This window comes from Haliotis rufescens, unplaced genomic scaffold, assembly GCF_023055435.1.
Source record: "Haliotis rufescens isolate VD_foot unplaced genomic scaffold, xgHalRufe1.0.p SCAF_2, whole genome shotgun sequence".
Lineage (NCBI taxonomy): Eukaryota > Metazoa > Mollusca > Gastropoda > Lepetellida > Haliotidae > Haliotis > Haliotis rufescens.
The window spans coordinates 38,013,653-38,039,432 of record NW_025963890.1 but is presented as its reverse complement, the minus strand read 5'-3'; the positions used below and the strand labels follow the sequence as shown (position 1 = coordinate 38,039,432).

General features: G+C 38.4%; 1 protein-coding gene across 2 annotated transcripts in view; it reads right to left on the bottom strand.

Annotated features, from left to right (window-relative positions):
* LOC124120828 (receptor-type tyrosine-protein phosphatase gamma-like) overlaps window positions 1-23,752 on the bottom strand; it is a 32,580-nt gene extending 8,828 nt beyond the window's left edge. Inside the window, exons 1-16 of one of the 2 annotated variants that reach the window (XM_046483697.2) lie at window positions 23,677-23,752; window positions 10,779-10,994; window positions 7,575-7,802; window positions 6,312-6,458; window positions 5,969-6,115; window positions 5,626-5,772; window positions 5,171-5,317; window positions 4,555-4,672; window positions 3,682-3,752; window positions 3,306-3,478; window positions 2,666-2,753; window positions 2,314-2,390; window positions 2,113-2,149; window positions 1,395-1,492; window positions 931-1,056; window positions 389-534 (exon numbers count right to left, since the gene is read on the bottom strand). In XM_046483697.2, the coding sequence (XP_046339653.2) occupies window positions 389-534; window positions 931-1,056; window positions 1,395-1,492; window positions 2,113-2,149; window positions 2,314-2,390; window positions 2,666-2,753; window positions 3,306-3,478; window positions 3,682-3,752; window positions 4,555-4,672; window positions 5,171-5,317; window positions 5,626-5,772; window positions 5,969-6,115; window positions 6,312-6,458; window positions 7,575-7,802; window positions 10,779-10,994; window positions 23,677-23,734 (2,024 nt within the window). In that variant the 5' untranslated portion in view covers window positions 23,735-23,752. The remainder of the gene's footprint in view (window positions 1-388; window positions 535-930; window positions 1,057-1,394; window positions 1,493-2,112; window positions 2,150-2,313; window positions 2,391-2,665; window positions 2,754-3,305; window positions 3,479-3,681; window positions 3,753-4,554; window positions 4,673-5,170; window positions 5,318-5,625; window positions 5,773-5,968; window positions 6,116-6,311; window positions 6,459-7,574; window positions 7,803-10,778; window positions 10,995-23,676) is intronic. The other variant, XM_046483698.2, reaches the window with a different exon arrangement.
* Window positions 23,753-25,780: the final 2,028 nt, after the last annotated feature.

Genomic DNA, 25,780 nt, shown 5'->3' with positions numbered 1-25,780 from the left:
CTAAAAGCTCTAAGACAGAGCCTTAGGCCTTTGTCGTGGATAGAGCCGAATTTTCTGAGCTCCTACATAGAAAATGGAACCGTAGTACCTATGGATCTAGTACCTCCATATCAGACCGTAATTCAATATAGCAAGAAAAACTCTCTAAAGCAATGATAATTTGTATGGAATGGTCAATCCCAAAACAAATTCAAATGGTACAGTATGACTTATGGGTGTCTAACTGCAGTTGACGAGGAGCTATTCGTTCTTTTGAGTTCCAACTTACTGACTTTCAACTATCTACCAACTACTGGACAAACAACGTCTCATCCTTCTGAAGAACAAATGATTAACTTATCAGGAGCCGACAAGGTTTGGTCCATCTGTCTGTGTGACTGATGTCTACCTGCAGTGGACGAGCAGTGGTCCGTCTGTCTCTGCAACTGTCTCTCTGACCAGCCAGATGTAGTTGACGAGAGCGAGGGTGTCGGGAACACCATGGTCAGGCCATGATGTAAAGTGGAATTGCACAACTGACCGACTCTCTTCAGTCTGTGGTAGAAAGATTTAGATCTCATGATACAATAAACGCCAGAGGATATCCAATCTCAATTATCCACCGAAAAATATTCTGTTGGGTCTAAACGCAAAATAGCAGTGAGTGAGTTGGGTTTAACGCCGCTTTTAACATTATTCCAGTTATATCACGGCGTTAAATAGCAGTGAAAAGTATGTGAATGGATCGCTGAAAATTATTGATGACGCTTGGTGTTCGCAAAAAAGGGTTGGCATGTCCTGCCCTACCGGTAGCACACACTACTCACAAAATTTGCATAGTTTGTTCATTGTCTGACGCAACACAGCAGTACACTTGCCATGCGATGGCAAATTCAAATCACAAAATGACTGTAAACAACATGTTATTCAGGACGTTATGCAGATACTCACTTTGCAAGACGTCACCTTCATATGTCTCAATGTAAAGTTTGCACGGCTTTGTGTGACTTCAACTTCCACCCGGAAGAGGTCTGTGTTCAAGACGCCACGTGACGGCCAATACTGTTCACATTTTACCTGAAATATTATGTTGACAATATTATACCTCTTCTCGCTGTAAGACACTTTTACTTTTTATTGACGGGGGTATGCACTCGGGAGGCTAGGAAGTTTGTTGACACAGGGATTTGATTTTTTAAGTCCTTCGAAATATCCCTTCTTTGATAGGAGGAACCAAACAATACTGTATATCTAAGGACATCCATCATGCCCCACAAACAATATTTTCTCGTTATAAAGCCTCAGGCGATGTTATTTGTTTTAAGTATTAACAAAATCCCCACTTCACTCAGAATGTCAAATAGTCTGTACCTCAGAAAGTCCAGTTGTTATAAATCATGATTGCTCTTGCCTACCTTACGCTCCTCCACGAGACCAGTCAACATAACTATCTGGCTGCAGGAACGTTCCCAGATCATCCTCCAGAAGTCTCCCACTGTCTTCTTATTGGGGGCTACAAAATCACACTTAACACGGGTATTGCATTGTTATAATCCATTTTGATATTTCAAGTAAGTGAACCATATACACACATTGATCGTAATTAGGTTTAGAGCATTAGTGTTTATGATGACGGCATTGATTGATATGTGAACTTAAATATCCAATACTCGCTCCCACAGAATAAAGAACAAGACTATCATTGTTGTTTTGAATTTGCCAGATTTGTCCAGCTGTGACTCTTGTGATATGATGGTACTTTTGCATGTTTTTGTTTTAATTATGGAATCTTTGATTAAATGTATGGTTAGAATATATGACCTCGGAAGAGAAAATAGTTTGTTTACGTGGGATGTTTCAAAGCATACCCTCTAGAAAAGATTTTCTATGCCAAACGCAAATGCACATGAACAATATGAACACTGAACAATTAAATTCTATGAACTGATATATTGCTTCGTGTCGAAGCTCAGGAATTTGAATAATTGAGAATTGTGTTTGCTGTTTGTAAATGGGGGCACTCATGACACAGTGTGTTTTGTTTTTGTTTTTTGGTTTTTTTGGGAGGGGGGGTTAGGGCGGTATTCAACATAATGTAGTGTGTGTAGATCCGAACAATCATCTACAACAAACCTTGAGCGGCGATGTAGTTTCTCCTTAGATTAAAACTCTGGAACAGAACAAAAACACTGCGATTATGTAGCACGTAAAACGATTATTGAAGGATTCAAAACACAAGAGAAACATTAATTATGTAATGTTATTTTGCACAGTGACAGTGCTGCTTTATCTGAGCTACAACTTGTGGCAAAATATAACGGAAACTACCCCTACGTGCATGAGACTGGCGTTGATGTAGTCAGACCCGGGAATGTTGGGAAGAGGAGTCAGGCGAACACGGTTGTGGTCATCTGCAACAGGAGTGAGTGAGTGAGTATGGTTTTACGCCGCTTTTAGCAATATTCAAGCAATATCACGGCGGGGGACACCAGAAATGGGCTTCACACATTGTACCCATGTCGGGTATCGAACCCGGGTCTTCGGTGAGACGAGCGAACGCTTTAATCACTAGGCTACCCGACCTCCCTTCTGCGATAGGAAAGGAGAAACAAGGAATGTATTAGTGTACCATTGCCAGAACATACAGAGACACAACACATCCTAAACTACAGCTACCTTCACTCACATGGATAGTATTCTCGGAACTTGTTTTTGCCACTGTTCTCAGCTTTCTGGGAGTCTTCATACGGGGCCGTGAACCCAGCCGGAAGTAGCTGTGGGCAAAATCAAGCGTTTCAATAATCATGTAATACCACGGCTATGTTTGAGTAGTCTGAAGAGGAAGAAGTTTTCAGCTGCAGTTACAATTGCTGACAGGAACATTACATACTATACATGCATGAAGTTAAAGTTTTGGTTTGTCTCGGACCGGATGTTGGCTGCGTTCCTCCATGTTATATATGTACATGGCTCTGCTATACACTAGAAATAGACCCGTGAAGGTCCGGCGTAGAATAGGTCTTCAGCAACCCATGCTTGCCGTAAAAGGCGATTATGCTTGTCGTTAAAGGCGACTAACAGGATCGGGTGGTCAGGCTCGCTGACTTGGTTGATACATGCTATCGATCCCAATTGCGTGGATCGATGCTCTTGATGTCAATCACTGATTATCTGATCCAGACACGATTATTTACAGACCGCCGTCATATAACTGGAATATTGCTGAGTGCGGCGTAAAATAACATACCAGCCACTAGAAATAATTACCCCATCATATGCCGTATGAACAAGCTTGCAAACCAGGGCCAGCATGTACGGTAACATACCCCATACTCCTTTTGGAACCCGTCTTTCCGCTCTTCAAGTATAGCTATTGTTGCTGCTAGTTCCCGCACAAGGATTTTACTGGTGTCGGCGTTAGCGTATAGAACACAGGAAACGTCGTCTGCGACTGCTCCTTCCTCTGGATCGTCACGGTTCTCCGCCTCAGCGGGAATGCCTTAAATGTTTCAGGTTTATTTAGGGTTTATTGGAATTAATTCGAATCATGTCAAGATTTTCTATCATTGGTAGGCAAGATGGTCATAATCATCAATCAAAAAGCCTGAATATTTAGTTCAACATTAAGCAGAACAATACCATATCATACAATGTGCTGCTGAAACTGGTATACATGATTATGATTCATGATCTCCATCTTACCTTGCACACTTGGTGGTTGATGTTCAGCAATCTGTATGTCACCCTCGTTGTCCAGAGAATTATTTGCCTTTCTGTACAACAGAAGACAAACATTAATCTCAGTTTTTCTTCGCATCATATCCGCAGAAGAATGTGCAGAACCGTTTTAACTATTTTTCATATAACATAGTACAACAGTTCGGTAATAATCATAATTATCATGTTTATTATGTAAACACACAGCATGGCTCTTTAACGCCAGCTATATCAGATGTTGCCAGCTTGGATGAATAAATACTACAAGTATTTATAAGTGGTCCATGTCTGGAATACAACCCATTGGCTTCGTAAAAAATGGATTTTGATGTAACTAACTTTCAGCATTATTGATTTTTTACAAACTTTCTTTTAAACCAGGTCATGTAGTTCCCCATTCATGCAATAGTTTATGCACTTGCACCTGACATAGGGGGAGGGCTGACCAACGTCATGTGATCAATTAATAATGTAATGACACGTGCTCTATACATAAGACGTCTTTACAAAATTACCTTCCGGAGACCTAAAATCTTGCCCATATGTTAGCACCTGCTGTCAGCCCTCGTTGAACACGTGCACCGCTGAATGTCCGGGAAGTAATTGGTGCTCCGTCGACCAGGGTCAAACAAGACATACGGTTTGGCTGCACCGCACATACTTTCAGGTTTGATTGACATTTGTGGATCAGCTACGTTAACGGTCGCAGATTTGCACAGGGGGTTTCCGCGTGTTAGATCAGATTATACCCAGGGCCTCATTTAAAATATGCTTTGAAAGTTGAGGCTTATAATATATTGCTATGGATGTCAGTAAAAAGAGATAAGTGTAATGAAATATGCATTCTGTACATCTGACCTTCCGCAGGCAATCACGATGAAGAAGACAGTTGTAGCCACCAGAAGGCCCGTTGCGCCTCCTACTATGACAAGCATGAGGAATCCTGGTGCAGAAGAACTTCCGGAAGTACCGTCTTCTGTGCAAACACAAAGGCATGTTCAACTGGATATCAAACTTGTAGTTGTATACCATCCCAACTTATTGTGCATATAGACATGTGACACTGGACATTTGATATATGGGACGTATAAGGATATACACCAGTGCCACGCCCAACACCAGGGTTGAATCCCCACATGGCCGGAAAACATCCCATTTTTATTGTTCTGAATATTGATAAAGGTGGTGTAAAACCATACTAACCAACTCACCCCTTAAGTGGCAGTAGTATGCGTCATACACCACTCACACAATACGTCATTAGCTCAAATAGCATTTTCTACTAATTCGATATTGCGAATATTGTGCCAGATGCAAATTGTTTTCTTTGACCCGGTTTAAATGAATCATGTTAATTAATATTTCTTCTATATCCTAAAATGACAATGTAAACTATGCCGGTTAATGTCACGTCCACGAGAAAATGACACACTATGCTTGGGAAATAAAATATTTATTAAAACGAAAATCTTACCAAGTGAACAATCTTTTCCGTTCCAGCCACTTTCACAACCCTCGGAACAATTCCCTGTCACAGGATCACATGTGTTATTTGCTCGTTTGCAGTGGCGGGTGGCACATGCCATTTTGCATCCATCACCGTAGGTTCCATTGCCACAGACTGAAAGAAACAGTTCACATTGTATTCTGTCGTTTACTATAAATACCTGCATTATAATAACATCCATGTTATCGCCAGTTGCCCAGACAGGAGTAGAAACAGGCCACATTGTATTTACTATTCATTTACTATAAAAATCTGCACCTTCATGACATGCATATTATCAACATACCGTCTGTGCCGTTGTGTGGTGTCAAGGAACATATGGCTCAATATATTTAAAAAAAGCAAATGTGTGATGTATAAACTACAGATAAACTTCATTCGTTCTTTATTAAACCCTAGCTGTATGGCCAAAAGTATCTCACCTTGTGAACAATCATTTTCGTACCAGCCACTTTTACAGCCATCGGGACAATTCCCTGTCACATCGTTGCATGTGTCACTGGGAATCTTGCAGTGGCGAGTGGCACATGCCTTGTTGCATCCTTCACCGTAGGTTCCATTGCCACAGACTGAAAGAAACAGTACACATCGTATTCTGTCGTTTATTAAGAATATGTGCATTATACTAACATACATGTTACCGACATACCATCTTATCATGTGTTTAGTATCCAGGACCATATCGCACAATATATATTAGAAGGAAAAGAGTGCTGTTGAACTTCCACCGAGATCAAATTCAACAGTTCTCTGAAACTATCTTACCATGCAAACAGTCGGTCCCATTCCAGCCACTTTCACAGCCTTTGGAACATAATCCTGTTACATGATCACATGTGTCATTTGGTGTCATGCAGTGACGATTGACACATGACTTGTTGCAGGCATATCCGTAGCTTCCATTTTCACAGGCTTGAAGAAACAGTACATACAATAAATATCTGCGCTTTCATGGCATACATACAAAGAACGTATCATTTTCCGATCTGTTTATAGTTTTCAGGTGCATATGTTATGGATTAAAGAGCATTGTTCAAACTACAGTTTAAATTGACCCGACACAGAACCACCATATGATCATGAGTTCCATCTACAAAATATATCTTACCAAGTGAACAGTCATTCCGTCTCCAGCCACTTTCACAGCCTTCGGAGCAATTCCCTGTCACATGATAACATGTATCATTTGCTCGTTTGCAGTGGCGATTGGCACATGCTTTATTGCACCCATCACCGTAGGTTCCATTGCCACAGGCTGAAAAAAACCAGTACAAATTGTATTCTGTCGTTTATTATGAATATCTGCATTATAATAACATACATGTTTTCTCCAGCTGCACAGGCAGGAGTAGAAACAGTAAACTATTAACAGTGATAAATTGATTATCTGCATTGTACAATTATTGTTTAGCCTAGAATGACATGACTGTATGCATAAGACACCTCTCAGGTAGACAAGCATATACATAACGATTTCTGGAACAAAGGCGCGATGCACACGAAACAGAAGAAGTTTCAACGGTACCTGTACCACTCGTCCCATCGGTCAAGCGAGAAAGGACACATGATGAAACCCACGAAATGGTTGTTGTGAATGGTTATTCAAGGATACAAAAAGTGTATTCCAGCCCACTGATCATAGTGGAACCTTTGTGAACCGTGCTAGTCGTCATATCATGCCAACAATCGTTTTATGAATGGTTAGTAAATGGCTATAATACATCTCGAATAAATAAACAAAAAATTATCAGTGAGTTATGGATGTACGAGGGGTGTTCATTAAAGATTTCCCCTGACCCACTTCCGATGGAACTAGTGGAATGAAACTTGGCATAGGTATTAGTCTTTTTCCACATAGGAACCACCACGAGTTACACACTTTAGTCTCAGGATCATAGTGATTGACCCATGTTTAATCCTGTGTGATAAGTCTGTCAAAAAAGTTTGCCTGGTTTTCTTTGGCACATGTCCAAAAGGTCCTTTGAGCAATTGACTCGTTCCTGCTTTTGGAAAGGTGTGAGCAACCTAGGAATCCATCGTGCAGAAACCTTATCAAAGGATACCACCTTCCTAAGAAAACGTCCAAACATTAACATCGAGACAACAGTATCTAAATATAACAGTCATATGGTTGGTTTGCAGTTTCTACCCATGCATTTTTAAAATAGCAAATAGACAAGTATTCCCTTAATTCATTGTTATTCATCAAATACACCTATGGTAGAGATATTTACATTTAGTTAATTTCCAGCTGATGGGTTCAGATCGTTGAAACTCAACCGGAAAGCTAGTCATAATGCGTCAGAGATATTGGCTAATTAATATTGTGTTGTAGTTTGTATTATTATCTAAATGTTCTTAAAACACTTACCCCACACCTGCACTTCAACAAAGTCTAACACAGGACCTTCTTTATCATTACTTGTCACTGTATATACAGTCAGGTAGCGCCACGTCCCAGGACAGGTCACATTGAGAACGTCAGGGATGTCTGTACCATCAGGACGCCCTGTTACATTGTAGCATAGAGTTCCTCCTTTGGGATGCGATGGATTTGTCATAGATGTGTAGAGTCGTACACCATTACGTCTAACCTTGTCTGAAACAAGTATATATATATATATATATATATATATATATATATATATATATATATATATATATATATATCACGTTTATACTTAAGTTATTGTAGTCAATAACTATAACGAGACATCCTGCAGTGTAGAAATAGATTTGAATTACATTTAGAAACATTGCATCTGACAATGGCATAGAAACTATGGCATATGTACGACGATAGGGAAGAACAATCCAGCCATTTCACGAATGTGGGATGCGTCATGTGACGCATGTTATGTAATGTTCCGGTAGACAACTACACAAAAAGTATATTTCACTCGACATATGAAATATCCTCTTCGGAGTGCTCAACTGCCTTCACCCGTCACTGACACAATTTTCATTTACGCCAAACGCCAAACTCAACATAACTCCATCCATATGGTGAGGGCTTAAAAACAACCTAATGATTGATAATTTGACCTAAGACGACACAGTATCAACAGAGTCACCGAGCCTTGTACCACCAGTAGGTTGTTAGTGGCCAATTTGGCCAACCCAAAAATTACAAATCTTCGTCACTGACAGCAAATTCACTGAGGCGCTCGTAAAACATCAAGTCTTGTGGCTTATCTTGTGATGAATGATGTATATCAGTTTTCTGGTGAGAGATTGTAAATGGGAACACAACAAATGTAAAATATTTTAGTTTCCTCGAAGAACTGATTACATCATCTTTGCAGATGATCTTAAGATACATCTGTGTGACTTGACTACTTGCAGTCTGAGAGAAGTAAGACGTTGAGTTCCACCCGTGTCCTTCCAACAACAATAACTCGTTTATAGAGAAGTCATTGTCACTTTTTCACGTGTGAAGTTGGATTGAATATTCTTGAGTACACTAATGAAGTGTTGGCGGCTTTGAGCTCGCTTTAAAACTTGTAAATCTGCTGGGGTTGATTGTGTTATAGCTGAAATGCTTAAGTACTCATTACCTGATATTATCCCTTTTCTGGTTAAATGTTTCAATCGAAACAGGTGATACAGGTGTTTTGTCCTGTCTGGTCAACATCTATTATGATTCCGTTATTCAAGAATGGTAACGTAAACAATCCTGACAATTACCGGTCTCTCACGAGTATTCTTGTTAAAGCATATACTTGTATCATCAATGATAGATTAACAGTGGTCAAATATAAGAGATTTGATCCCTGAAACACAAGCGCGATTTCGAAAGGACTATTTGACTTTTGACCACATATTTACTTTGTATGCAGTCATTGAGAAATATTTATAATAAAGAAAACGTAAGTTGTATGTGGCCTTAGTTGATTTTAAAAAAGTCATTTGATTCTGTAAATAGAGCTAAATTGTTGAGCTGTTTGAAAAATAAGGGTTTAGGGGGCAAAAGGTTTGCCATTGTTAAGTCAATGTATGTAAAAGTAAAACCATGTGTTCGTTATGGTGTTCCTAAAAGTGGTTTTTTTTATTGCGCGATAGGCTTACGCCAAGGATGTGTTTTAGGTTCTATTCTTCTCATTTTTTTATAAATGAGTTATATGTTGATATCATGCAGTCTTGTAGACATGACGTCCAGCTCTTCCCTGAGATACTTGAACATTTCATGCTACTTTTTGCAGATGATGTGATTTTGATGTCTTGTATTTTTATTGGTCTACATAAGCAGCTTAACATACTTTCGCAATAATCAGATTAAAGGAAAATTAGTGTTTAACTTGATAAAACAAATGGTCGAGTGGCCATAAGGGAGAAATGGTTGTTTTTTTAAGGTAAATGTATCAATGTTGTGAATGAATAGAAATACTTTGGCATATTGTTTACCCATACACTGAATCTGAATAAGTCAGTAATTAATCTCACAAGCAGAGCAAAGAATGCTCTGTTACAAGTCCACTCTGTTATCTCTAAGCTTTGAGTTATTTCACCGAAAATGTATTTCAAATTATTTGATTCTCAAATACAACCTATTTTACTATATGGGTCTGACATATGGGGTTCTAAAGAGTTCTATACAATTGAAAAGGTTCATCTCCTCGCCTGTAAAACGTTTTTGAATGTTGGTATGTCAACACCAAGTAATATGGTTTATGGATAATGTGGGAGATTCCCAATGTACATTATATCTTACACTCGTTGCTTGAAGTATTGGTGTAAAATAATGATTATGCCTGAACACCGTTTACCTAAGAAAGCCTACAACACCTCGATAGTCTTGGAAAGAACACATGGGCTTTTTGTAATATAGCTTTTTACAAATGGCTTTGGTTTCATTTGGCTGCCCAAGACAATTGGTAATGCAAATGTTTTCATTAAGTACTTTCGCATGCCGGCCATTGATATGTTTCATCAGAAATAGCATTCAGATATTTACGAAAGTTCAAGATATGATACTTTTCGCCAGTTCAAGTCATTTGCTTGAACCGGAAACTTATGTATCAAACTTACGGTATATAGGAATTTTCGTAACATCATTATTCGTTTTAGACTTGGCCTGAATGATCTAAAAATTAACACAGGAAGATTTCCATCTGTTGAGAAATCCCTGAGGTTATGCCCATTCTGTGTCATTGATGTCGAAGATTAATACCATTTTATGTGTATTTGCCCTATATTCGAAAATCTAAGAAACAAGTACTTACCGCAGTGGTCTTTATCTCATGTTAATGCTATAAGATTGTCTTCATTACTGTCCTGCAAGGATCTTCTAACACAACATCAACTGGCTTTGCACATACATACTGCGTTTTCGTTACGAAGTGAATTGTTACCTTGACTGTGTATCGTATAAAATATGTTATGTAACTCCGTTGTATATTGGCCTGTGACCTTTCATACAATAATTCGTTGATAGAGAAGTCATTGTCACTGTTTCACGTGTGAAGTTGAAATAAATGTTCATTTGTACACTAACGAAGTGTTGGCGGCTTTCATGAGCTGAGAACCTACCATTATTGTATTTATCATAGATCTTTGCGCATGTGACAATACTCACGGTCTGTTCTGAAGAAGATTTTAACCAATGGCAACTGAACTTCCATCTGTAGATCGACCTTCCACCAAGCCATGGATTCACTTTCCTTCGTGTGGGCTGAGAACTTATGTTTATCCGCGGTAGTTATCCCATCAACAGCTTGACTTGCAGTCAATGAAGATTCCCTAGTTGTGCTCATCCACGCTGGTTTGTTCTGTGCAACGTTCAACCTTTCACCTGGAACAGTGATTTACTGTACTTGATATCTTAGCATCTGTATAAACCCTTAATCCATAGCATGACAATCCTCAAGGGAAAATATTGCTGGAATGCATAATGCATAAAGCTGCTCCTGATGAAAAATAATCTTATTTAAAGATACAATAGATTACTGTTTGACAACAGATGTAGACTACACTTTTCTACATAATTACTCACCTCACAACTGTGTTGCTAAAAAAGGTTCATTACATGAAAAATAGTACTTGTTTAATATGTGGGGCGGGATCACTATGACTGCCAGAATGCCCCTGCATATAGTGCAAGAAAGTGTCACAGGACAGTACTATCGAGAAAACATACCGGTGCCATGCTGGTCCACGTTGTGGCTTTCAAGACGATAACGCTAGTGTCCACCGTACCCATAGAACTTACCTATTCACAGAGGCCCCCAGATACAACAGATACAAGTGACAATGTGTCTAAATATACCTAACCCCCACACATAAAGTGTCTCGTATTTGAACAATGTAAACATTAAACCCACTATCATTGTTAATAGTTCATCGAAATAGATTGCTCTATGTTCTGTTCCCCAAATTATTTAATATCTTTGAAAGTGTGTATGCTAGTATTCAATCGGTAGTTATTATTGATAAAAGTAAGGAGTTGTCAAATTATTTCACATGATCCAGTGGTTATGCTAGGTATGTAAAATAAGTCGTTAATTATTTTTTTATGTATATCAAATGACTTGCTGAATTTATGTCTGATGATGGTATTTATATCTCTTAGCAAGTGTTACATATTTTTGGTATATTGTTTGCATTAAAGTTACAGAATCGTCATTTACTAGATGTGTACTCAGTGAAATGTGGAACGGATATAGATAGCAATAAATGTTAATACAGTGTGCTTAATATGATGGACATCTGTGAAGGTATGAACATTCGGACATAAAGATATACAGTAAACTACGGTTATAACGAACTCAAAGGGACCACGTTATTTAGTTCCGTATAACCGTAGTTCATTATAAGCATAAATACAGGATTTATACAGCAAATGCCAGGGACCAAAAACATTACGTCTATCCGTTAGTTCGTCATATGCGTTTTCGTAATAAACATAGTTTACTTTCTAACATAAAGAGTTTAAGATTGTTCATTATTTAGTTACCGACGATAAAACAGTTCTTAAATTATGTGCCTGTATTAAGTCTCTTTTAGAATGTAAGTCTTATTTGACTGAAAAAAGTTTTCCATTGCAGACAAAAGTCTTCATTAAATTTCGGTTTTAACTAATTTGGAATGCAAAGTGTCCGCAGGGGAATATACACTTCGAGTGATGCTGATTTTTTTTGTATTGAATGGAATGTGTTTAAAGATGAGAATCGACTGTCCTTCATATGCTGATGTTTACTGTGCAAATTTCAATGTCGAGGTGACATGTAGCGTATGTTGTACCTCACGTATGTTACATGTATTCATTGTCATGTAATATGGGTTAAATGACATTACATAAAATAAACATCTTGGATTTCATGAGTATGCCCTCAACCATGTAAACACAACATCGTCCACAGTTTGCCCCATGATCAGAACAATGTACAGACACTATTATCCACTGATTATGCCAACTGTGAAGAGTCCCCTTCTATGATTAGAACACTGTACACACACCATTATCCTCTGGTCAAGTGTAATCTTCTATGATTAGAAAAATGTTCGTACACCTCTTTACACTGTTGATGATTATACCTACTGTGGAGTGTACCTTTCTATCATTAGAACAATGTACACATACCATAATCCACTTTTGATAATAGCTACCGTGAAGTATATCCTGCTCTGATGAGACTCCATCGTCATTGATAATGCATCCTTCATGTTAACCCTCCTCTTTTTCAAACCTCGCTAATGATTTCCTGCTATGTGTCATGAGCGTGTTACAGCCCTATGCCCAGTGGCTCATGGGCCAATCTGGTGGTGCAGAATTATTTTCCTTTCGACATGGCCTCCCAACACCCTGGTTCACATTGAATCTGATGAGACTACTACGCCCACTCGATCCGACTATTGGCCATGTTTCTTGGTTTAAGAAGCTTTGGACAAAGAACAATCAAACTTAAAAAAATTGAAAACTCCAAAGGTATCATTGGTATCTGCGGAGAGGTTCCAAATGTAACAAAGCTTCGTTCTGGCTCTCTCCTTGTAGAGTGTACACGGAGACAACAATCTATCAATCTTCTCAAATTAGATGAGTTTGTCAATATCGAGGTTGTTGTCTCAGTGCACAAGACACTGAACTCGCGTAAGGGCATTGTCCGTGACAGAACTCGCTGCCTGTCCAGCATGTCCGAAGAAGATATAGTGAAGGAACAACAGTCGGTCACAGCTGTCAAACGATTTACTTTCAAGCAGGGTGGTGTGGTCCAACCAACCAACACCTACCTCGTCACTTTCGCCCGTACGTCTATCCCTCAATCGATCAAAGCTGGTTATTGTAACATCGGAGTGGAGATGTACATGTATATCCCCAATCCACTCTGGTGCTACACCTGCTAAGCGTTTGGACATGAATCCAAGTCCAGACATGCCTCCACTGTTTGTTGCCACTGCGGTGACAAGCAAGAGGCCACTATAACTGCAAGAAGGATGTGAAGTGAACAACGATGGGAACCATATGGCGTCTGCAAAACCCCGTCCTGTGTGGAAACGTGAAGCACAAATTATAAAAATCAAAACTTAACAGAATCTCTCTAACCACGAAGCTAAGAAGATGGTTGTAGGTCTTAACAAAACAACTTCTACTCTATCCTACTCTGCTGCTGTCTCTCGTCCTCCTGTTACCACTGCTTCTATCGACTGCCAGGCTGATCTGAAATGTGCCAAGTCTGTCCAGCCTCTTCCTACTGCTTCACTCATTAAACCAGCTGTGACACCTTCGTCTGTGACTCCACCCAAACCAAAAACTGTCAAACCTATTGAGTCTCAGACTCCCACACCAGTTACTGATCCAGAACCAGAACCAGAACCAGAACCAGTTAAACTTTCTAACAAGGAAAAAACGATTATGAAAAAGAAGCAGCAAAAAGAAGAGCTGCAAACACAAAAGGCTACCTCTCCTTACCTTTAGAGGTTCCAGTGGAGGTCCATAACTCCTTTGACATGGAGGTAACTCCCTCTCCACATGAAACCGATAGGAGTACCACCAATTCTTTCTCACGTTCGCGTGACATTTCTCCTGTGGAAGCACCACCATAGTCGCCTTTTACGGCAAGCATGGGTTGTTGAAGATTTACTCTACCCCGGATCTTTATGAATCCACAAAACATAATACAATCGAATTGCACTATTCTTAAGAAGACTTTTAATGAAATACAACTTTTAATCCAAGATTTTGAACCGTCAGCTTTTTGTCTCCAAGAAACATTTCTAAAAAACACAGATCTATTTGATATCCGCCAGTACAGTTCTTATAACTCGTTTTCCCCTCCTGGTGATAAAGCTACAGGAGGTTCATTTATCCTGGTGAGGCAGGGCATTATCCATAGCCCTGTTCAACTCAATACTACTCTACAAGCTATTGCTGTCCGTGTTACTTTGAACATGATGTTTACACTGTGTTCACTGTATCTTCCACCTTCCTCAACAACCATCAGCTCCCGAAGCCCTGTATCATCATGGGCGATTCAAATGGCAATAACCCCCTATGGGGGAGTACTGATACAAATAATAAGTGAAAAGTTCTTGAAGATTTTATCTCAAATAATGATTTATGCATCTTCAATGATGGTAATAACACATATCTTCATCCTGGCACATCCACTGGCACATCCACTGGCACAGACTCTGCCCTAGACCTGACAGATTCAATTATCTTAAATGAATTCGAATGGTCGGTCCATGATGACCTTTTGTGGAAGTGACCATTTTCCAACAATACTTACAACTATCTTTCCGTCTGACAAACCACCTTCAACAAGGTGGAATTTTACAAAGGTCAATTGGTCTTTATTCAAAACACTTTGTTCTGAAAAACTAAACCTCGACACTTGCAGGAATGTTCCTGATCCTATTCAATTTTTTTCAGATATATTAAATTATATTGGAGACGAAAGCATTCCTAAGTCCTCTGCAAACCCCCAAATACGTAAACCATTTTCGATAATAATTGTAAACAACCTAGAATAAATAGGAAGAAAGCTGAGAAATATTTCCGCCGACATCCAACTGTCCACAACCTAAACAACGTTAAAATCAAAGCGAGACGTACTTTTAAACAATATAAACTGGAGGAACTCTGTGTCAAAAATCAATTCCCGCACACCCATGTCCAAGGTGTGGAACATGATTCAAAAGATTAAGGGCAAAGGATCCAAATCTGGAGTTCATCATCTCAAAGACGGTAATACACTTTTAACTACTAAATCCGAAATTGCCAACACTTGGGCAAACCATTCCTCATCATCAAACTATAATCCTCATTTTCAGAGGATTCAAAAACAACAGGAAAAGAAAAAAGTACATTTTAACTCTGATGATGGTGAGCACTATAACGAAACATTTTCACTCCATAAATTATGTACTGCCCAAGGGCAATCTCATGACACTGCACCAGGAGCCGACAACATCCACTATCAGCTCCTGAAACACTTGCCCAATTCATGTTTGGAAATGTTACTTAATATATTCGATGAAATATGAACCGGAAACCTTCCTCCTTCGTGGCACAATGCTATTATTATTGCCTGGACGGGATCATACAGATCCATCCAACTACCGTCCAATATCATTAATTACATGTAGCTGTGTTTGTAAAACCATGGAGCGCATGGTCAACAATCGATTAGTCTGGCACCCTGAGACCAATAACCTCCTGAGTGACATCAAGTGTGGTTTCCGAAGTACCACTGACCATTTGGTGCGTTGAGAGTCGTTTATTAAAAATTCCATTGTCAACAAGCAACATACTGTATCAATATTTTTCGATCTAGAGAGGGCATATGATACAACGTGGAAACATGGTTAGTTAGAAGACTTTGGATTGAGGGGCAGATTACCTCAGTTCATATACCAATTTTTAAACAACAGACAATTTCTAGTACAAGTTGGCTCTACCCTGTCTGATCATTTCGTTCAAGATCGGGGCGTCCCCCAAGACAGCACACCATCAGTCACACTCTTTCAGCAACAAAATTAATAGTTTCACTGAAGAATTAAACAATAGCGTTGATGGCTCACTTTTTGTGGACGATTTCAACATGTCTTGTCGTGGTAAGAATATGAATACAATAGAAAGACAGCTACAGCTCTGTATTAACAAAATTCAAAAATGGGCGAACGAAAACGGCTTCAAATTTTCTAAATCCAAAACAAGCTGTATTCACTTTTTTCGTAAATACAAACCTCACAAAGATCCAGATTTGTTTTTAGATGGTATTCCTATCATGGTAGTAGAGGAGGCCAAATTCCTGGGCCTCATATTTGACCATCATCTCACATTCGTACCACACATTAAATATCTCAAGGCAAAGTGCCTGAAGGCTCTCGACTTGTTAAAAGTCGTTTCATATTCCGAGTGGGGAGGGGATCAGACCACCCTCCTTCACTTGTACAGATCGTTAATATGCTCCAAACTAGACTATGGTTCCATTGTCTATGATGGAGCCTGCAAAAGCAATTTAGAAAAATTAGACACAACACACCATCAGAGACTAAGGCTCTGTCTTGGGGCTTTTAGGACCTCTCCCGTGGACAGTTTGTATGTGGAGGCCAATGAACCTTCGCTCGAACTGAGCCGCATAAAACGTTCACTGCAATACATCACTAAATTGCACTCAAATAAATCCAATCCAGGATAAAATTGCGTTTTTCGTCCTCAGTATGAAAACCTGTTTCGAAATCTATCAAACCTGGTTTCTCCACTTGGAATCAGATTTCAACCACACCACACCGCAGCTAAAATTGATCTAAATATAATATCACATTAGCGTCTTCTGTCGTCTCCTCCCTGGCAGATGGTGAAGCCAGATGTAGACCTATCTTTAACCCAACTCAATAAATCCGAAACAAATCCTGAAGTTTATCAACAAGCGTACAACCAATTGAGAACTCAATATAATTCTCACAGGTCCATTTTTACAGTCGGGTCCAAGGAAAGTTGCAAGTGCCATCATCTTTGGATCCAGAACTGTCTCCTCAGGAATCCCAGATACTAGTTCAATTTTTACTGCTGAGGCCAAGGCTATCTTTACAGCTTTGACCTATATCAAACATAAAAACCAATCTAAACGTTTCATCATCTTCTCCGATTCATAGTCATGCCTTCGGGCACTTAAAAATGTCTCCTCAAATCATCCCATAATCCTAGACATTTTAAAACTTTTTAGCGATCTTTCTACTGACCAATGCGACTTCGTCTTTTGCTGGTTACCAAGTCACGTAGGCATAACAGATAACTTAAAAGCCGATGCTGCAGCTAAAGCAGCTCTTGACACACGGTTATCTCCACCACTTATCCCGTACAGCGATTTTAAACCATCTATTAAAAGTTATACTCGGGATCTCACGCAAAAGAGGTGGGACACCCAGGGAGGAAGCAATAAACTACACGAATTAAAACAAACAATCGGTCAAACCTACTTGGGTTGTCAGTCAAGACATGACGAGGTCGTTTTTCCGACGATTTTGTATTGGCCACAGTCGGTTTACACACGAATATCTGCTTAAGACAGATGCGTCCCCATGATCCCCATCGAGGTGACCTAGCTTTGGTTACTGCTGGCCTATAACCCGTATTTCAAAACTGTATAAAATGATATTATGCTCAAATATGGTTCATATGGTTCATGGTTGTTTTTAAATATTACTTTGCATAGATTACTCAGTTGTGAATAAACTAACTTGGTCTCGTCGCTAACTAATGCCGATGCGACGTTAAATTTTAACTCACCCACTCACTCATGTGAGTGTTTGTCCGTTTTCTAATAAGAAACCACGATAAGATATTTTGAAAATATTTAACATCTCTGTACGAAATTTAATCGTTTACACGGCAAATGTGGGGTGAAATTGGCCTGAAAGTCGTGTTGAAGGACATAACACGTACATGTATATAGCAAAGCTCCTTCCCAGCAGACACCAGTGTGGGCGCGGCCATTACAAGAATCTTGAAATTTGCCCTCTAACCCTTAATGTAGTAACGTTCATACTTTTGTTTTATGTGTTTGGGAATGCCATCATAGTTCATTTTGAAAAGGTTTACGACTGACCATGTTTTCCAGATGAATTTGTATAATCAGATTGGTTCGAGATTGCAGACTAACGGAAAATCAACCTACTTCTCCCTTACATTCCTTCTTTATCAATAACATGATAGTTTTAATGAAACAAAAATTCAAATTGACAAACCATGAAAGTAATTTAGCAGGGGTAAGTGTAAGACGACAGTCATTACTTGTTAGACATAACGGTCAATTGCCTGAGAGTTCAACTCCAAGCGTGGTTGTGGTCATCTATCACTGTGGGGAGTTTTGACTTGTGAGAGCGATAGTACAGAGAGTTCCGCGAACGGGCTATTGCTGCGCTGCGAGGAGCTTGGTATATAGCGGCATGACAAGAGTTCGTGCGTGCGTGTTTGGGTGTTTGTACTTGTCCTGTACTAATGTCGTTGTAATATTGGTCGCCTACTGAGATGCTATATAAGTGGAAACGTCTCAAAAGCTACGTTAAACACTTTTCACTTCACCTCAACGTGTAGCACACCTTCCGTGTGTAAACAATAGAATCTCGTTCAGACAATCCAGTCATTAATAATACGAGCATCGACCCATGCCGTCGGGTATACGACACCACGCTATCAAGTAAAATATCAAGCCAGTATATCCATTGACGTAAGTGCAACTGAGTAAGGTGTCAACGATCCGTGTAAGGTCATACATAGTATGTGATAGCATGGCGCATCATGTTGAAAAGCCACGTATCATATTAAGTATGCATATCTGAATGTCAACCATAATATATCTGGAATGAATCAACCAGGACTTTGATGGTGAAGCCGTCACTGCAAAAGCTTAGTTGTGAGCAAACTGTGTCTTTGGTGAAATTTTAATAAAATGCGTATTTTGTGAAAATACTTCAAACGATTGAGGAATGTGGTCGCCATTTGTTAAGCCGTTTAATGCGCTAGTAGGATTCTGGCGCATCCAAATATATAATAAAATAGTACAGAGTCTTATAATTATAGCCCATTATAAAAACAAATATATATCGTGACAAATGTCAAAAATTATCACTTTACAACAAAACGATTTTGGATTTGTTTTGATTGCACTGCCCTAAACTTGTTACAGGCATCTGTATCCACAATGAACAAAACTATCATCTGTACATGTCCACTTGATAGTGTGATGTTGTTGTTAACTAACTTCCTGGTTGGTAGCTTGCTGTACATTTGATCACATTGGCTTCACACAGATCGCACTTACGTCCCTGTCTCAGTAAAAAGTATGCTGTTCTCGTTACAATTCTAGTGCAAATGCAAATGTTACAATAGACTAAAATGTTCAGAAGCGAACCCCATTTGCTGACGATTTAAAACTGAATGGTCATACCTCCCGGACTTATTTCAAACAGATGCGTATGGGCATTGCAAGTACGTCAGGTTTTGGGAAGGTGTTTGCCAGCAATAGGAATTGCAGTGTACACAAATCCGGAGGCAGCAATCCCAAACCCAGTAAGTCAGTTTTCTCTCATGATGGATGTGATTCTACAATAATTTCATACGGACGCACCAATCGCCTGTATTTGGTTTTCGTCTGTCCAAAATACGAGAAGCATCAATATTTACAAACTTAAGACACTATTAACAGACAGGGATGTCAGCTGTCTCCATTTTTATTCTCATTTTTTATTGATGACATTGTCGAGGAGTTGGAGTGTGATGCTCATGGTGTTACCTTACATACTCTAGAACTGTTCATCTTGTTGTTCGCCGATGACATTATTTTTACGGACGTGTCAGTTGTTGGTCTTCAAAAGCGACTTGAAAAACTATCTTTATATTGTGATAAATGGAAACTTACTATTAATACTGATAAAAGTAAAGTTGTCATTTTTAGAAATGGCGGAAAAATTTAGGATAGGAAATGATGATGTCACCACAGTATCGAATTATAAGTATCTCGGTGTCCAGTTATCCTCTTCTGGCTCGTGGAGTTTAACTCAGAAGACATTAGCCCAGCAAGCTTGGAAGATGATTCAAATCCTCCAGTCTAGACTAGGTAAATTCTCATATCTGCCACCAGATGTCTGTTTCAAAATGTTTGATGTAAAAGTGTTACCAATTTTGACATATGCATCGGAAGTTTGGGGATTCCATGCATCACCTGACATTGAAAATGTGCACAGTAAATTCTGTAAATTGACTTTGGGTTTGAGTAGAAACACACCAAATAGCTTTGTAAAATCTGTCTTGATGAGAAACTCCGTCAAAGTGTCACATTATTTAAAAATTATAAAATTTTGGCTTCGACTATTGATACAAGATAATAATTTGATTTTGAAAAAAACATAGTTTTCAAAATAAAAGGGCAGAGAATGGCAACGCTTGCTGGCCACTCAACGTTAAATTATTGCTGTTTTCTTACGGATTTGCAGAGGTATGGCTACAACAGGGTGTTGGTAGATCTGACTTATTCTTGCATCAGTTTAGGCAAAGGAGCGTAGACATTGAAAATCAAGTGTTGCACAATAATTGTGAATCTTGTTCTAAGCTTGAATTGTTCTCTGCAGTAAGGGATAAATTTTCATATAATAACTGGATTCGATTAATTGATGTAACATTATTTCGAATTAATATCTTGAATTTTCTCGGATCCAATCATCGTCTTATGGTTGAAACAGGCAGATATCATAATATACCAAGACATGAACGTTTCTGTCCCCTCTGTGTTGTAAGTGCTATCGAAGATGAGTTCCACTTTTGTATGGTGTGTCCGTTCTATCTTGATCTGCGGTCTAATCTCATACCCAATTATTATCACATGTTTCCAAGTCGTGAGAAAATGTTCTTATTATTCAGCTCGACTAATCAAAGTATTTGCAACAATTTAGCAAAATATGTATTTCTTCGTGGTAAGAAACGTAATTCCATTTTCAAGGGAATACCTGTGTCATATAATTAAATCCAATATTAACAGTTTGAACACTGCATTGTAAATCTTATAATTCAGCGCTCTGTCACATTTGTATGCCATCATGCTCTGCACGTGTATAATGGGCCGGTGGCCTCATTACCTAAATAAAAGCATCAAATTAACAAAATAAGAATATGCGTCAGCTAGTGTTATCATTAAACATTATTGTAACATATGTTCATGCAGTAAGATATATGTTCCCAGTTTTAACACGACAGTAGATTTATTTTGCGATAGAAATGATTGTTTTTAGTCTTTTACACGTTGTTGCATTGAGTCATGATCGAGATGGACACCCTCACCCCATGATGGCATGTCTATCCCTCTTCACTTCGGACACAGGATATATAACATATTTGCAAGGTGCCAGGAAGATGTTACAACGATGATTCGCGGAAAACGTGTACAGTGTAATGAGAGAAACATCTACGAGCACAGAGAAATTACGGGTTATCTGTCCTTCGTGAATTAGTGTTCGACAAGGTTTGAAACTTTCATACTTAACCCACTCGGGATAGATAATCCGTTATTCCTCTTTACTCTAAGGTTATTCTTTGTATTACCCATGATCTTCCTCATCTCAAATGGAGACATCGGCACATTTACTCTAATGTTGGAATGACGTCATATAAATCGTCGTGATGTCTTGAACTATGTAAGACATTACTAAATTTGATGAATCAGTGACTAAAATTATTTCTCGTTTGACTTGTACCATATGTCCCATTGTTTCAGTTTGCTGAAAATTGATTTTGGCACTGGTGGAGCAGGATACGCTCACCTTTCCGCGAACACCTGATATTGTAAATATTTGATAGTGATTCATAAACACATCCATATGAAATAGTTTGAACTGAATAATTGACTGTTATGGTAATGTTATCATATGGAAAAATACATTTTATTATTTCTTCCATTTGGTCTTATATCCTGTCTTACTGCGTCACTGCATTACATGAGTGACGCTGTACTGTGTTTTTTTAAGTATTTACTTATAGTTTATGTTGGTGTCTTATTATGTACAGCGGTGATACCTACATAAATATGTTCTGTCTGTTTGTCCATAGTGAGGGCTTCTTCACACCCTTACAATAAGTCACGTGTTGTAAGACGCTCTCTCATGGGGCGTAATATATCATGGATTGTTAACGGAATGCTAGCCATCTGCACGGGATAAGAATTAGCGATGCTTACAAAGGCAGAGTGCAGTAATTGTGCTTCACTCGTAGAATACATGCATAATATACGTTTGTGTACACACAGTAAAACTACCCACGACCAATTGCCCAGCGATTTACGAAAGAGAAAAAATACTACAAATAAATACTAATAAAAGTTCTTGAAAAAAAAAAAAAATTATATGCATACACACACACAAAAATATATTTTTAGATACTTATTATAAACATGTATAAGTTGACGTATTTTGCATAAAATGTCATTTCAGGCTTTGGAAGCGTAAAAGATAATGTCAAGGTTGGATACTACTATATATATAAACTTCTGCATTCGACACATTCTGTCCACAATGACTAAAACGTTCTAATCTAGTATCTAAAAGGGACAGGACATAAAAACATGCATCTCATCTTCGACTGCTTGTGGACAATTAAAAAAAATAGCATACGGTACATTCTCATATCGCCCTGTCTCTGCACGGAAAGGCGCCACACCACATCTAAATTTCACGTAGGCGCTTCTGCTTCCGCAGGGTAGGGGTAGAAAATTATTATTTCAATTAAAATCTCTGGAAAAATGTCACGAAAGAATAGACGGAAAATCAAATATTGAAATGTATTATTTGACGAAACCATATGTATATTGTATAAGCTTATGACATTCATGACAACTGTAAACTAATTATAAAATCGTTATACGATAGACGAAATGTAAGGAAAAGATTACCAATCTTCATAACAATCTTATTACTTGAAACTTTGTTTGCAACGTCAAAAGTAGAAATAAGTGTTTGACACTAACCATTGTGGTAGCAATTTTGACAGTGACAGTAGTCTATGCCAGATAATACCCTTATCACATTCTACTCTAAACTGTTACCATGGCAACTTGTGAATGGTCCACATGGTTGCTATGATTCAAACAAATCTGGTATCATGCAAGGTCGAACTAGCAGTTGTCACTACTAGTGTTGCTAGGGTTGTGTGGTTAAAACCCTTGTTCGTAACACACTCGCGACTTGTCCGAGAAGCTGATCATCACGCGAAATATGCATTTTTCTGGTCCGCCGATCAGTGTTGCAGGCACAACGTATAAACACAGACTTGATATGTTATTGGTTAAATATTCCAGACATATTATCATCTAGTCATGAGAGGAAAGTCACCTAGGGACAACATATTACAAGTAAGTAAGATACATAATTCCAGTTATAGACACTTCGACTAGAACTGTGATGATGATACATATTCACACCTTAGATTTCCAAATGACCAAGAGCTACCATGGATAAAAGTCAAATTCTGAATGAAATGAACTTACCTGCGATGAGAAAGACACACCACAAGAGAAACAGAAAATACTCCAACGCGGACAACATGCTACCATGTACAGCTAACGTGACAGCAAACTGAAGTACAGCCCAGCACCAGGATGTACATATATGTATTCAGACGTATGGCATAAGTACTTTGTAAATAACGCTACGTATACCCCCCGCATTTTACTAAAATAGGATTTTTTTCAAGACGCATTTCTAAAGACTTTTTATAATGTAAACATAGTTCAAACATACCGACGGAACGTTCTTATACATATAAATGTTCAGTTACGTCTTTGTGAATTTCAAAGACCTTATCCTTAGGGCATGTATACATGCATACGTTCATTTCTCATTTCAGACAGGCATATTTACAATGAGATGTTTTCTTTGGATAATATGATGCCATTATGCCCATAGATCAGATTTGATCATTACTGCATTGTTATAATCGGTACATCTTATTCAGGACACACTGCATTAAGAGAAAGTATCTTGTTATCAATGAACATGCTTGAAGGAATACAATTCAAGCCATAACTGTATATGTTTTCAATATTAGCATGTTTCTAAATTTGAGGAGAAAAATCCTTAATTTTTTAATGCATTACTATATTTTAATTTAGCGACATTAGAAAACAAACATTTCATTTGAAAATTAACATGTGTGTCTCGTACAAAAACGTATGTTTCCAACTGTTTTCGAGACAAAATCATGCGCATGTCCACTAAATATTCTACAATACGTGGGTTGGTATTCACAGAACTCAAGCATCAAGCATTATATACTAAAGGAAACGAATAAGAAAATATGCTTTACTGTCAGTACATTTGAAAAAGCGCACATACAAATTCAACACATCAGAATCAAATGTTGAGATGTGTTTGTGTGCATTGTTTCCAACGCGTATTTGGCAGACAAGGCTGGGAACCCATGATAGCATATCATTTAAGTCTAAAACTAAGTGTTCCCTATTTCTATTTCTATCAGTATATATGGATATATAATGATATATTCCGAAGAATTGGGCCGTGATTGTAGTATCAGCTGAAAGTTAAGGATCGGGTGGTTAAACACTGTAACCTTATAGTGTTATTGTGGCACGTCCGTGTTAATCGCTGCTCATGCAATAAGTATATATTGTCTGGACCAGGTTTGACTTCACTATTCGTGGCTGTGGTGTTAACACCATGGATTCACTAACAATGTGATTATAACTGAACACTGTATACGTTGGAACAACTCTTTGAGTTTCAACACAATGTGAATTGCGCTATTAAGATCTAAACGTGACATCCATTGTAGAATCTTCAAACCAAATTGATATTTTCTGAATCAAACTGTCCATCCCTTAACATCAATAGTAGAATCTTCAAACCTATTAGATACTTTCTCAATTATACTGTCCATCCCTTAACATCAATAGTAGAATCTTCAAACCAACTTGATATTTTCTGAATCAAACTGTCCATCCCTTAACATCAATAGTAGAATCTTCAAACCTACCAGATACTTTCTCAATTAAACTGTCCACCCCTTAACATCAAAAGTAAAATCTTCAAACCTACTTAATAATTTCTTAACCGAACTGTCCTGTCATTAACATCAATAGTAGAATCTTCAAATCTACTGGATACTTTCTGAATTAAACTGTCCTGCGCTCAGCATCAATAGTACAATCTTTCAACTTATTGAATACTTTTTGAATCTAACTGTCCTGTCTTTGGCATCGATAGTAGAATCTTCACTCCTACTGCATACTTTCTGAGTCAAACATCGTCAAATCCTCCTGGATACTTTCTGAATTAAATTGTCGTGCCCTTACAATATTTGCGTGTGGAATCAAGCAAATGTGAATGAAATAGGCTAGAAAAGGCTGCGGCCATTAAAATAACTCCGCTCTCTTGGCAGATGTCCTACACCATGTGAGCCGACGCCCGGGGTGATGAAACATATGTGACGTCTAGGCTTAATGTAGGGAGGTCGATACTTGTTACAAAAATATGTGTGGTGAATGTAAACATGCCGTTAAAGCTAAGTATTATAATAACAACATTGTAAGTAATATAACACAGTGAAGTTTGAAAACGTCATGCAGTTGTTGT